This window comes from Bubalus kerabau, chromosome 22 (genome assembly GCF_029407905.1).
Source record: "Bubalus kerabau isolate K-KA32 ecotype Philippines breed swamp buffalo chromosome 22, PCC_UOA_SB_1v2, whole genome shotgun sequence".
Classification (NCBI taxonomy): Eukaryota; Metazoa; Chordata; class Mammalia; order Artiodactyla; family Bovidae; genus Bubalus; species Bubalus kerabau.
Window position 1 is genome coordinate 24,727,635 of NC_073645.1, and position 12,151 is coordinate 24,739,785.

Below are 12,151 nucleotides of genomic sequence, written 5' to 3' on the forward strand. Positions count from 1 at the left end.
GACTTAAACTTTATCTTTGACTATCTGTACTATATCTGTCTATCCTTCTGTATTTTATCTATTTATATGACAAGTTGAAGGATTTGAAATTTATTTTTAAGTGGACAGGATAAACTGGTCTCAGGATCTTAGAACTAGGGAAATTTGACACATGGATGAAATAATTTCAAGATGTATAAAATAGTTTTTTTATTGATAGATAAGTGAAACAGTGTAAAGGTTAACTTGCTGTGTAACAAACATAAATCTTTCATTGATTGGTGCATTTTCTGTTTCGCTTGGTGTTGGCTGGAATGTTCAAAATGGCCACAATCTCTCATGGCTGGCCCAAAATGGCCAGTTTCTCATGTTGGCCACTGTCTGCAAGTTCAGCTAGCAATAAGGCCTTCTTGTCCTCCTTTCTCCACATGACCTTCTTTTGGATTTCCTTAAAGCATGGTGTCTGGGTTCTAAGAAGGGGAGCATTCCAGGAGATAAGAAATAGAAGCCAGCCAATTCTCTTAAGTCCTAGGTTTGGAAGTTGAGAATGTTGTTATTGGTCAGAGACAGTAAAGGCTGGCCCAGAGTCAGAAGGAGGGAAAATAATCTCTCCCTGTAGACAAAAAGAGTAGCATGCAGGAACAGAGAGAAGGAAATTGCTGGGGGCCAGGACCTTTTGAGTCTGGCTACCACAGATGCTGTTCTAGTTGGATGCTCAGGCTGAAAATACAGATGGGATCAGCCACATTTGTGGCTATTAACACTTGGAATGCGTTGGAGACATCTAATTTTTGAGATTAACTTCTTAAAAAACTATTGTGATCTCCTGCATGACTTGTCTTAATAATGTTACTGTAGAGATAATACTGGATGAATTGATATGATTCAGGAACTTTTATTTGCTTGAGAACTATATGTATCTAAAAACAAGAAATTGCATTTTAAAATAAGTATTCAGATTTTTCACTGTGATGGACTTTTCTTTAAATCAGTGAGATTGATTACCAGCTGGTTGGATAACATTTGAAGCTAGTTCTTAGTTTGTCAGAGTTTCTGTATATTAATCTCTCTTGCATGCATGCTCACAACTCTTTGCGACCCCATGGACTTCAGCCCACCAGTATTTTCTGTCTATGAAATTTTCCAGGAAAAAAGACTGGAATGGGTTGCCATTTCCTACTCCAGGGGATCTTCTTGGCCTAGGGATCAAGCTTGCCTCTCCTGTGTCACTTACATTGGCAAGTGGATTCTTACCTGTTCTCAATTTAAATTAGTCTTCAGTTTCTTTTCTGAATACTCTTATATAGGCATTGGAGTATGAAATTACAAATTAATGATAATTCTTTGTGCTCATTTTCTTGATTCATGTTTGTGATAGATGTACATAGTAAGTTACTGGAAGTGAATTACTAAATGTGGAGTAAAAATTCTACTTTGAATGATTGCCAGAAATTTTTTATTGCTAAATTAGAAAGTGAACTTTCAAAGGAGACTACTTATTATTCTATATTATTTATGTATTGTTTAAATCCTTAAAGAAAGAAGCAGTTAAGAATTTTTTTCCCTTTCTAAAGGGAAATGAGACATGATGTAAGATTTTGATCATGTATAGATAAAATTATTTGTGGTAAATGGCATTACAATTTACAAAAAGAAGAAATAAAGAAAAAATAATCTTTGTGGTATTAAAATATTTTAAGATACCATGTGCTTTCTAGCAATATTTTAATATAGCATGAAAGTGCTTTCTAAATGTTTATAATAAGAATTCATTGTGGATGAAGTAGTAAATATTTGCCAGTGTTTAACAGTCTTGGTCACTATAAAGAAAACTGCCTTCTTCATAAATCAAATCCATCATCCTAACATCAGCAGTGGAGGAGGGAGACCATCTCTATGGGAGAGGTCCACCTGATCTTACCACTTCAACTAGTATTCTACTAGATTCAGCTTGTGCTGAGGGAATTATCACTGGATAATTTCCTTTAGTTTTCTGAAGTCTGATTGAAACTAAACTAGAACATTTTATAGAAGACTCAGAGATAGCAACAGTGGACTAGATACTGAGAGTAATGTTGAACTAAGAATGTGATTTGTTCTCTGGGGCAGTACCATACCGCCATAGTTCCTGGATTGCCTTTGTACGTGGCCAGGGTGGGGATGAGGAGCAGAGGAGCAAAAGTCACAGAACTGGGAGAGAATTCCTGGCTGCTTAAGGTAAACATTTTGAGTTGGAATTTTTTCTTGATTTCTTTCTCCTTTCTGAGATTTGGCTCTCCCTTCAGGTACATTTGTCTTCCTATTCCCAGGCTTGTGACCTGATTCTGTCTGTGTCGATTATAGGATAAACATGGTAGAAATGGGAGGGTTTTGTTTATTTATTTTTCTTTGTTTTTGAAAAATATGATCAGCCATGAATAGCTAATATGTATTTATTTAGTGTTTACTAGTTGCTGTTCTAAATTCTTTACATATACTGTTGTTTAATTTAATCCTCCCAATAATTCTGTAAGGTAGATTCAGTACTATTGTTGCTCCCATATTTGGATAAGGAAACTGATTCCAGAGAGGTTAAGTAACTTGTGCAAAGTAACTCTGCTTAGCAAGAAGCCTGAGATCAAATCCTGGCAGTCTTGACTTGAGACCTACACTGTATTTCATCCTTGAGGCTCAGAGAAACAGTGGAATATGATGGCATATTTCTTTGCTGGCCAAATGGGCCAGAGTGGAGAATTACTGTCCAGATTTATATACAGATTTTCTGATGATTTGAATTATTAGGAAATGAAGTTGCCACAGTATCATTGTATCGATTGGCTATTGCTGAGTGATAAAACCCCACAATATGTCATGGCAGTATAATGATAGGTATTTATTCTCAAGAACATGTGGGTTTGCTGAACATTGGATGACATAGGCTGAATTTTGTTGGGTTTCTCTGGATTTGGCTGCTCACTCAGGACTGTTTCACATATTTTTCTGAGACTGAGACTGAAGAGACAGTGACTTCCCAGGCTGAGCTGTCCTCATAGCTATAGTAGAGGCGCAAGAGAGCAAGACCACTGGTTCAGATTCCTTTCAGTCATTGGTTGTATGGTACCTGCTGATATTCCATTAACCAAAGTAAGTCACAGGGTCAAGTGAGGAGGTGGGAAAGTATACGTTGCCCATAGAAGGAGTGGAAGAGAGAGCAACTTGCACAATAATCTACTATGGTAATAATAATCTGTAATAATCTAATATACTCGATTTGTAGAAGAATGGTAAAATGCTTACTCTTACAACTCTTGTGCTGGTGCTGTTCTGACTAGCACTTTCTCATTTTGGTTGCCGAATGACACCTAATGTAGCGTGTCTCTCTGTATTATGTTGTGTAGAAAAAAAAGTGTTAAAAGGAATAATCAGGAGAAGGCAATGGCACCCCACTCCAGTACTCTTGCCTGGAAAATCCCATGGACAGAGGAGCCTGGTAGGCTGCAGTCCATGGGGTTGCTAAGAGTCAGACACGACTGAGCAACTTCACTCTTGCGACCCAACCACACCTTTGGCCAAGGCCCTCCCCTTGAGCCCCTCGCCTTTGGCCTAGAACGCGCTGCCGCACCCCTCGAGCCCTGTCTCTTCCTCGGCCTAGGCTCTTCCCGGTGTCCAGTGTATTGTCTACCACGCAGCCCGAGTTTGCAATAAAGTGGAGACTGAAAAAAAAAAAAAAAGAAATAATCAGAATCTTGACTTTAATCCACAGTGATAACCTGAAAAGTTCATCAGTATCACAATACTATTTTTCTGTACTTGGGAAAGATAAGGTTGATGTGGCTCCAACAGCATTTGTAACAGAAGTTGAACTGTAACAGAATTTGAACCAAGGTCATACATAGTGCCTTAGCAACTCCCTTGTTAGGTTTAGAGCTCTTAATAACCCCTTCTCTGCACCTAAACTTAGGGGTGAAAGGATATTTTCTGATGTCTGGGAGACTTGCAGGCTTTCTCTGAAAAATTGTGGAAACAGAATTGTAGTGTGTGGATAATGTTTTTGCAGCATGGATGCATAAATCCTTGTACCTCTCAGGAAGTATGACACTAAACTGTTAATGTGGTTACTTGTGAAATGGTGGATTATGGGTAATATTTCAAAATATTTAATGGCATCTGAAGATCTATCAGGAAACACACAGCACAAAAAGCATTACTTAGGTGGTTTTTCTTTTTCCTATGTTCCTTAATGTTTTCTACATTTTGACAGTGAATGTGTATTGTTTTTAATCAGATAAATTAAAACTTAATATATTTAATGTTTATGTTTAAACTTTAAAAAATGTATATGTTTATAAAACAAGTACCCCAAACGAAGACGTGCACTTGGTCATGGAGCGCAGTGTAGCAGGTGTACTGGCCAGTGGACTGGCAGGGATGGCTTGAACAGACATCTCACTCACCTCATTTTGTTAACTGTAAAGTCTTAACTGTTAGACTTGCCTACTTACGAAGGATCTTTCTCTCTCCCATTCCATACCCCCAAGCTCATTTTAAATTGTAAACTGCCATGAATATGTTAACACAATTGATAAATTATATTACTTAAACCGCTGTATGTATCTAAAGTTTTCACTAGAAGTTTAGAACTCTGTGGTTCTCAATTGTGTTGAAGCACTGCATTTTCCTGTTCAGAAGTACGTGGCAAAAAGTTGACAACTGGAAATGAGGCCACGGCAGTTGGCCTGCACCATGATTTGATAAAAATATAAACATAATCTGAGTGCAAAACATTATGTTACGTGTGGAGGGAGGTGGTTATGGGGGCAGGAGGAGATGAAGACATAAAATTAAGTAAAACGTCTGTCTTCTCTAGAACTTCACAGTTGGTTGAGAAGATAGGCATTTATAAATCTCTCTTAAGGCACACTTTGGTAAGTGCCAAAGTAGAGGCGCAAAGTGCTGTAGAATTTAAGGGAGGGGAAGTTAGCCTTAACTGGAAAGAGCTTTGGAAGGTTTGAAGAAGAAAGCTTCATATTGGGTCTTGTGGAATATATAGATTTTGCAGACTTGTTTCTGAAGTGGCTGTTCCAAGAACAGGGAGTAGTTTGGGTAAAGACCAGAAGATCAGGAGATGGTCAGCGCAGTGAGTAGATACACGTGATTTGAACATAAGGTGCATAGCAGACAAGAAGGAAAAGATAGACTGGGAGGCTAGGGAGTTTAGATTGAATCCAGTTTGTAGTCAAGAATAATATTCTAGTGTACTTGGTATATGTCTGTATAAGGTTTTACTGAAGTAAAATAAATACACTTTTTAAAGAAATCATAAGTATACAGTCCATTGAATTTTTACACAGTGGTCACTTCTGCATAACAATTATCTAATACCTATAGATTAGTTTTTGCCTTTACTGATATTTAACTTCATATAAGTAGAATCTTTCCAGTGTATATACTAGTCTGGCATCTTTTGTCCCCCATAAGGAGATTCATTCAGGTTACCTTAAGTGTAGTGTGTTCATTCTTGTTGCTCTGTAGTGTTCTGCTGTGTTAATTCAGTTCAGTTATTTAGCCATTCTCTTGTTGATGGACGTTTGGGTTATTTCCAGTTTTTGGCTACTGTGAGTAATCTTGTACATGTCTTTTCTTGAAAATATGTACATATTTCTGTGGGGTATATACCTAGAAGTGGAATTGCTTGGTCATAGGGTATTTTTATCTTTACTAGATTCTGTGAATTTTTTCCATTTGATACTTTCTGCAGCACCATATGACAGTTCCAGTTGCTGTGCATTCTTGTGACATTCACTTGCTATTGTCTCTCTTCACTTCAGCCATACTAGTACGTGAATGATACTGTCACAGTTTTAATTTGCATTTCCTTAATAGCTGCTGTAGTCAAGTACCTAAAAAATTATTTAAGAAGGTTCTTAACTTTTTTAAGTTTATTGGCTGTTTAGATAGCCTCTTTTGGGTCTATTCAGTGCTTGGTTTTTTTTTTTTTTAATTGCCTTTTTCTTATTGATCTATTCCCTATATTCTGGAAAACACAGTACAGATCTTTCATCAAATATATGGTTCTTTTGTGGGAAAACAGTGTGTTTTGTTTTCAAATTTTTTCATTTAAGGAATCAGTAAAAAAAAAAAAGTAGTCACAAGATTTTGTGACTACAGAATATCTACACAGGATTTATAGAATTGGCAGTTTTTTCGCTGTACCACCAGTGCTTGAAAAAGTTGCACCACTGTCAGCACCATCATTTTATAAATGAAAAAAGGAGCTTTTTAATGCCATAGAAATAGAAAACACATAATCTCAGAGTAAAGGAAACTCTTTGAGGTAGGGAGAATAATGCCCCATCCCCTGAGCCCCCATTCACAACAGTTGAATCCCAAGAACCTGTGAATACGTTAAATTACAGGGAAAAGGGGATTTAACAGATGAATTTGGTTGCTAATCAGCTGATTTAATTTTTTTGCAATATCATGTGGCATGCAGGATCCTAGTTCAGTTCCTGGACCAGGGATCCAACCTGTGCCCGCACCTGCAGTGGAAGTAAGACTCTTAACCACTGGACTGCCAGGGAAGTCCCTCAGCTGACTTTAAAGCAGGGAGATTATCCTGGATAATCCAGATTGGACCCAGTGTAATCACAAGGGATCCTAAATATGTAAGAGGGAGGCTGAAGAAGAGGTCAGAGTGATGATATGTGAGAACACAATCCATTGTTGCTGATTTTGAAGAGGAGGGAAGAGAACCATGAGCCAAGGAATGTGAGCAGCCTCTTGAAGCAGGAAAGGATAAGCCTCCAGACAAGAACATAGGCCTGCTGAGGCCTTGATTTTTGGCTCAGACCCATTTCAGACTTCAAAACTATAGGACTGTCAAATAAAAAATTACTGTTGCTTTAAGCCACTCACAGAGAAGGCAATGGCACCCCACTCCAGTACTTTTGTCTAGAAAATCCCATGGACGAAGGAGCCTGGTAGGCTGCAGTCCATGGGGTTGCTAGCGACTTCACTTTCACTTTTCACTTTCATGCATTGGAGAAGGAAATGGCAACCCACTCCAGTGTTCTTGCCTGGAGAATCCCAGGGACGGGGAAGCCTGGTGGGCTGCTGTCTATAGGGTCTCACAGAGTCGGACACGACTGAAGTGACTTAGCAGCAGTAGCAGTAAGCCACTCAGTGTGTGGTAATTTTTTACTGCAGCCACGGCGAACTGATGGGGCTTCCCTGATGGCGCAGCGGTTAAAGAATCTGCCTGCAGTGCAGGAGACACTGGTTCAATCCTGGGTCGGGAAGATCCCCAGGAGGAGGAAATGGCAACACACTCCATTATTCTTGCTCAAAAAGTCCCATGGACAGAGCTGTGAACTACAGTTCATGGGGTCACAAAGAGTCAGACACAACTGAGCCACTAAGTGTGCGCATGTGCGAACACAAGCACAAACACACACACACACGGCAAACGAATACATCTTTGATAGTTACCCTAATTGGAGTGTGTGTATACACACTCCACATATGTATGCTGCTACTGCTAAGTTGCTTCAGTCGTGTCCGACTCGGTGCAACCCCATAGACGGCAGCCCACCAGGCTCCCCCATCCCTGGGATTCTCCAGGCAAGAACACTGGAGTGGGTTGCCATTTTCTTCCCTGATGCACGAAAGTGAAAAGTGAAAGTGAAGTCACTCAGTCATGTCCGACTCTTAGTGACCCCATGGACTGCAGCCTACCAGGCCCCTCTGTCCATGGGATTTTCCAGCCAAGAGTATATATGTATACATATATATAATATCACTATCTTTATTTTTAGTGTTTGCTAACTACCAGTGCAGTTCATTCTCTTTCTCCTAATATTTTATTTTGAATCAACTCAGAATTACAGAAAAGTTTAAAGTACAACACAAATGACATTTTTTCCTGAACCATTTGAGAGTAAGTTGTCACATCATCACCAAATGCTTAATGTATATTTTCTGCAAACAAGGACATTCTTTATAACACAACCATCAAAATTCAGAAATTAATATATTTCTGAATTAATTGCAGCTCTAACCCCTTAGACCCATTCAAACTTTGCCAGTTGTTCTAATAATGTTCTTTGTAACAAAAGGATCTGATCCAGAATCACATACTGAAATTAGTTGTCGTGTCTTAGTCTCCTTCAGTCTTGGAACAGTTCCTGTCTTCTTTACCTTCCATGACTATGGCACTTTTGAAGATTATAGGCTATTTTGTAGAATGATCCCTCAATTTGGGTTTATCTGATGCTGTTTCCTTATTATTAAATTTGGGTCCTGTATTTCTGTCAGAAATACCACAGAAGTGTTGCTTTGTTTTACTGATGGCCTCCTTTCAGGTGACACATAACATTTGTTTGTCTTCTGACTTTTTTTACTCGATTAAAGTGGCTTCTGGCAGTTTCTTCTTTAAAGATAATGTTTTTCCCTTTGTATTAAGCATATTATGGGAAAAGTACTTTGAAACCATGTAACTATCTTATTCATCAGATTTTCAACCTATTTATTTCCAACAGAATGGGTTTATGAATTCCTGTTTTATTTGATGGGTTATAATACTATCATTATTTCTTTTGACAAATTGTTCCCTGTTCGGCCAGTGAGAGTGCTTTCAAACTATTTTCTTTGTCTTTTTGATATAATTCTGTCATTCTTTGAGCATTTCATTGTTTTCTGATATAAGATATTTTAGGCTTACCTTGTACTTTTTTTTGCCCCAGCCCTGAAATCAGTGTTTTTTTTCTCTCGCTCTCTCTCTTTTTTCCCCCTGGTTTCTTTTAGTAGAGAATGATATACAGAAGTCAGTATCTGGGTGTTAGGTATATACACTGCTGTGGGAATGTCACTGCTTCCAAGTCCTCTCACTGGACAGAGGTAGGGAATATATGTATGTGTAAACATGCATACACACACATGTGTACACACATTTATATTGCTTTTTAAATTTTATATATTTAAAACCATGAGTTCACATGGATATCTCCAATTTTAGTCTAACACAACAGGGTTCATTCAATAATTTCCTTTCTATAATTGTAACTCCCTTTTCTGATAGTAAGTTGGCTATCATTACCCTCAACATATTTTCTTAATCTCCCCTGTATGTGACCAATCTCTTCTGTTGCTGCTGTTACTGGCACCCATCATATGAATGCCATCCTTACCTTATCAGGCTCCAAAATCCTATATTAGGCTGCTGTCCCTAGCTCCCTGTTTGAACACCTTTCTCATTTCAGGCTCTGGTACTGTGCACTAAGTTGCTCTCCTCACTCCATTTGGACTCTAGCACCCTGTGCAGGGCTACCAAAGCTGCCATATTCCTGTGTGGACATTTTCTTTATCTTGCTGGGGTTCTGACATCCTTCTGTAGGTCACTACAGATTCCACCATCCCATCTTATGAACCTAACTAATCTGAATACAGATTTTTCATTTTGCAAAACCGAAACTCTGTACCCATTAAACAGCTCTCCATTTCCCTTTCCTCCAGTTCGTGGCAATCACCATTCTCCTTTGTTTCTGTGAATTTCACTATTCTAGATACCTCATTTATGTGGAACCATACAGCATTTGCTTTTCTGTGAATCGTTTATTTTTCTTAGCATAATATCCTCAAGGTTCATACATGTTAAGGCATATGTCAGAATTTCCTTCCTTTTTAAGGCTGAATAATATTCCATTGTATGTATACATCACATTTTGTTTGTCCATTTATCTTTTGTCAAATACTTGGGATACTTTCACCCCTTGGCTGTCTGTGAATAATACTGCCGTGAACATGGGTCTACAAATACCTTTTCAAGACCCTGAAATGCTTTATTTTACCTTTTACATTTAGATCTACAGTCTGTCTGGAATTTTTGTGTTTGGTATGAGGTAGAAGACAGAATTCTGTTTTATTTTGTTTTTCCTCTGTTGCATTGCAGGGTTACTTTTGTCATATATCACCCGTCTATACATGTGTGTGGGCTGTTTCCAGGACTTTTCGGCTCCAATGGTCTATTTATCCTTCTGCCAGTATCATACTTCCTTAATTACTCTGTTTGTATACCAGTTCTTAATATTGGATACGGAATGTCCCTCAGCTTTTGCATGTCCATCTATATTGGAATCAACATAATATCCAAAACATCCTCCTGTGACTTTCATTGGAATTTCACTGAATCTGTATATAAGTTTGGGGAGAATTGAGATCTTAACATTATTGAGTTTTATAATCCATGAAAATGGTATATCTTTCTATTTTGGGGATCTGTAATTTCTCTGTCGGGGTCTTTATACATCTTTTGTTAGACATATTCCTAGGTATTTGGTGTTTTTAGATGCTGTTTTTTAAATTTAATTTTCTGTTTTTGCTGAGTGTAAAATTTTTTTAAATCTGAAGTCCATGGCCTCCATTCAATATAAACACATGGGAGTACTTTTTTCTGAAAGGTCTATACTTTACATCTGAATCTGATTCCTACTGGGGGTAATACAGCAAAGAAAATTAGAAGACCACCTTAGTTATTTGACTTAGAGTAGATTAGACTAGGAGAAGGCAATGGCACCCCACTCCAGTACTCTTGCCTGGAAAATCCCATGGACGGAGGAGCCTGGTAGGCTGCAGTTCATGGGGTCGCTAAGAGTCGGACACGACTGAGCGACTTCACTTTCACTTTTCACTTTCCTCCATTGGAGAAGGAAATGGCAACCCACTCCAGTGTTCTTGCCTGGAGAATCCCAGGGATGAGGGAGCCTGGTGGGCTGCCGTCTATGGGGTCGCACAGAGTCGGACACGACTGAAGTGACTTAGCAGCAGTAGCAGCAGCAGACTAGGAACACAGAGCAAACAGGCAAGGAGGCTACTTAAAGGCTATGTAATAGTCTAGGCAAGAAGCTTTGTGGGCTTAAGCTGGGGCAGTCAATATGGAAAGAAGGAAAGATATTCAAGGAGTATTCTGGAGATAGAATGAATAAGGTTGCCTGGAGTAGGATAGGAGAAAAGAAAAAAAAGAGAAGAGTAAAATAAGACTTGTTTCAGGCAGTGTTAGTTGCTAAGTTTTATGCTCCTCTTTGCGACCCCATGGACTGTAGCCTGCTAGGCTCCTCAGTCCATGTAATTCTCCAGGCAAGAAGACTTGAGTGGGTAGCCATTCCTTTCTGCAGGGGATCTTCCCGATCCAGGGATTGAACCCGGGTCTCCTGCACTGCAGGCGGATTCTTTACCGTCTGAGCCACCAGGGAAGCCCTCATTTCAGGTATATTTAGGGCAATTAGTTAAAGGGAAGGTTGGGCTTCCCTGGTGGCTCAGACAGTAAACAGTCTGCCTGCAATGCAGGAAACCTGGGTTTGATACCTCGGTCGAGAAGATCCCCTGGAGAAGGAAATAGCAACCCACTCCAGTATTCTTTGCCTGGAGAATCCCATGGACAGAGGAGCCTGGCGGACACAACTGAGCAACTAACACTTTGACTTGTCATAGCAGTAGGTATGGCAAAACAGCTGTTTTGGTGGGTAAAAATATTGGAGTAGCCCTTCACTTTTTAATGATGAGACTAAATTTAAGATATTCACATAGATAAAAATGGGCAAAATAATACGATTTCTGGGATTTAGAAGGTAGAAAGTTGAATAATGGGGTTTACTAGATGCTGTTCTATACTTTTCTGAGTATATGAAATTTCCCGTAAGAAGAAGTTAGAAAAGAAAGATGTATCTAAATAGAACTGAAGTTCTCTGGACCACCTCTCAAATTCCTATATGATAGAAAGATCAGGATTCATCTAAATGTTGTGTAAGTTCATAATCATTGTCTGTTGTACTGAGAATAACGTTTTAAATCAAAGTCAGCCAGATAAGGAGGCACAAAGCTACCGAAGCTTTACTTGTTGAGATAAGCCAAGTGCTTGGATATAGCTAGGAGCTGAGGAAAGGAAATTTAGCCAGGCACATGGAACATGGTATCTGTGGGCAATTGAAGCAGATCTGGGGACCCAGGGAAGTTTATAAGGGCAGGATATAATTTCAGAGGGAGAGAATAGTGACAAGGAATCTGGGTACAGATAGTCTGGGGAGATCCAGATAGGCAGACAGCATCAGTGAGTACTGAAAAGAGGCAGCAAGTCCCCCGTTTCAAGCTTGGGCTCAAAAATAGAACTGGAATACCCAGCAAGGGACTGAAGAAGTTGGCC

The 12,151-nt window shown here is 39.1% G+C and overlaps 1 protein-coding gene across 10 annotated transcripts in view; it reads left to right on the forward strand.

Annotated features, from left to right (window-relative positions):
* The window catches only part of BTRC (beta-transducin repeat containing E3 ubiquitin protein ligase), a 169,363-nt gene that overhangs the window by 3,040 nt on the left and 154,172 nt on the right, over positions 1–12,151 (forward strand). For 5 of the 10 annotated variants that reach the window (XM_055560941.1, XM_055560942.1, XM_055560945.1 and 2 more), the window contains exon 2: positions 2,089–2,196. The exons of the other annotated variants lie outside the window; for them this stretch is intronic. In XM_055560941.1, the coding sequence (XP_055416916.1) occupies positions 2,089–2,196 (108 nt within the window). The remainder of the gene's footprint in view (positions 1–2,088; positions 2,197–12,151) is intronic. 10 annotated transcript variants of the gene reach the window in all.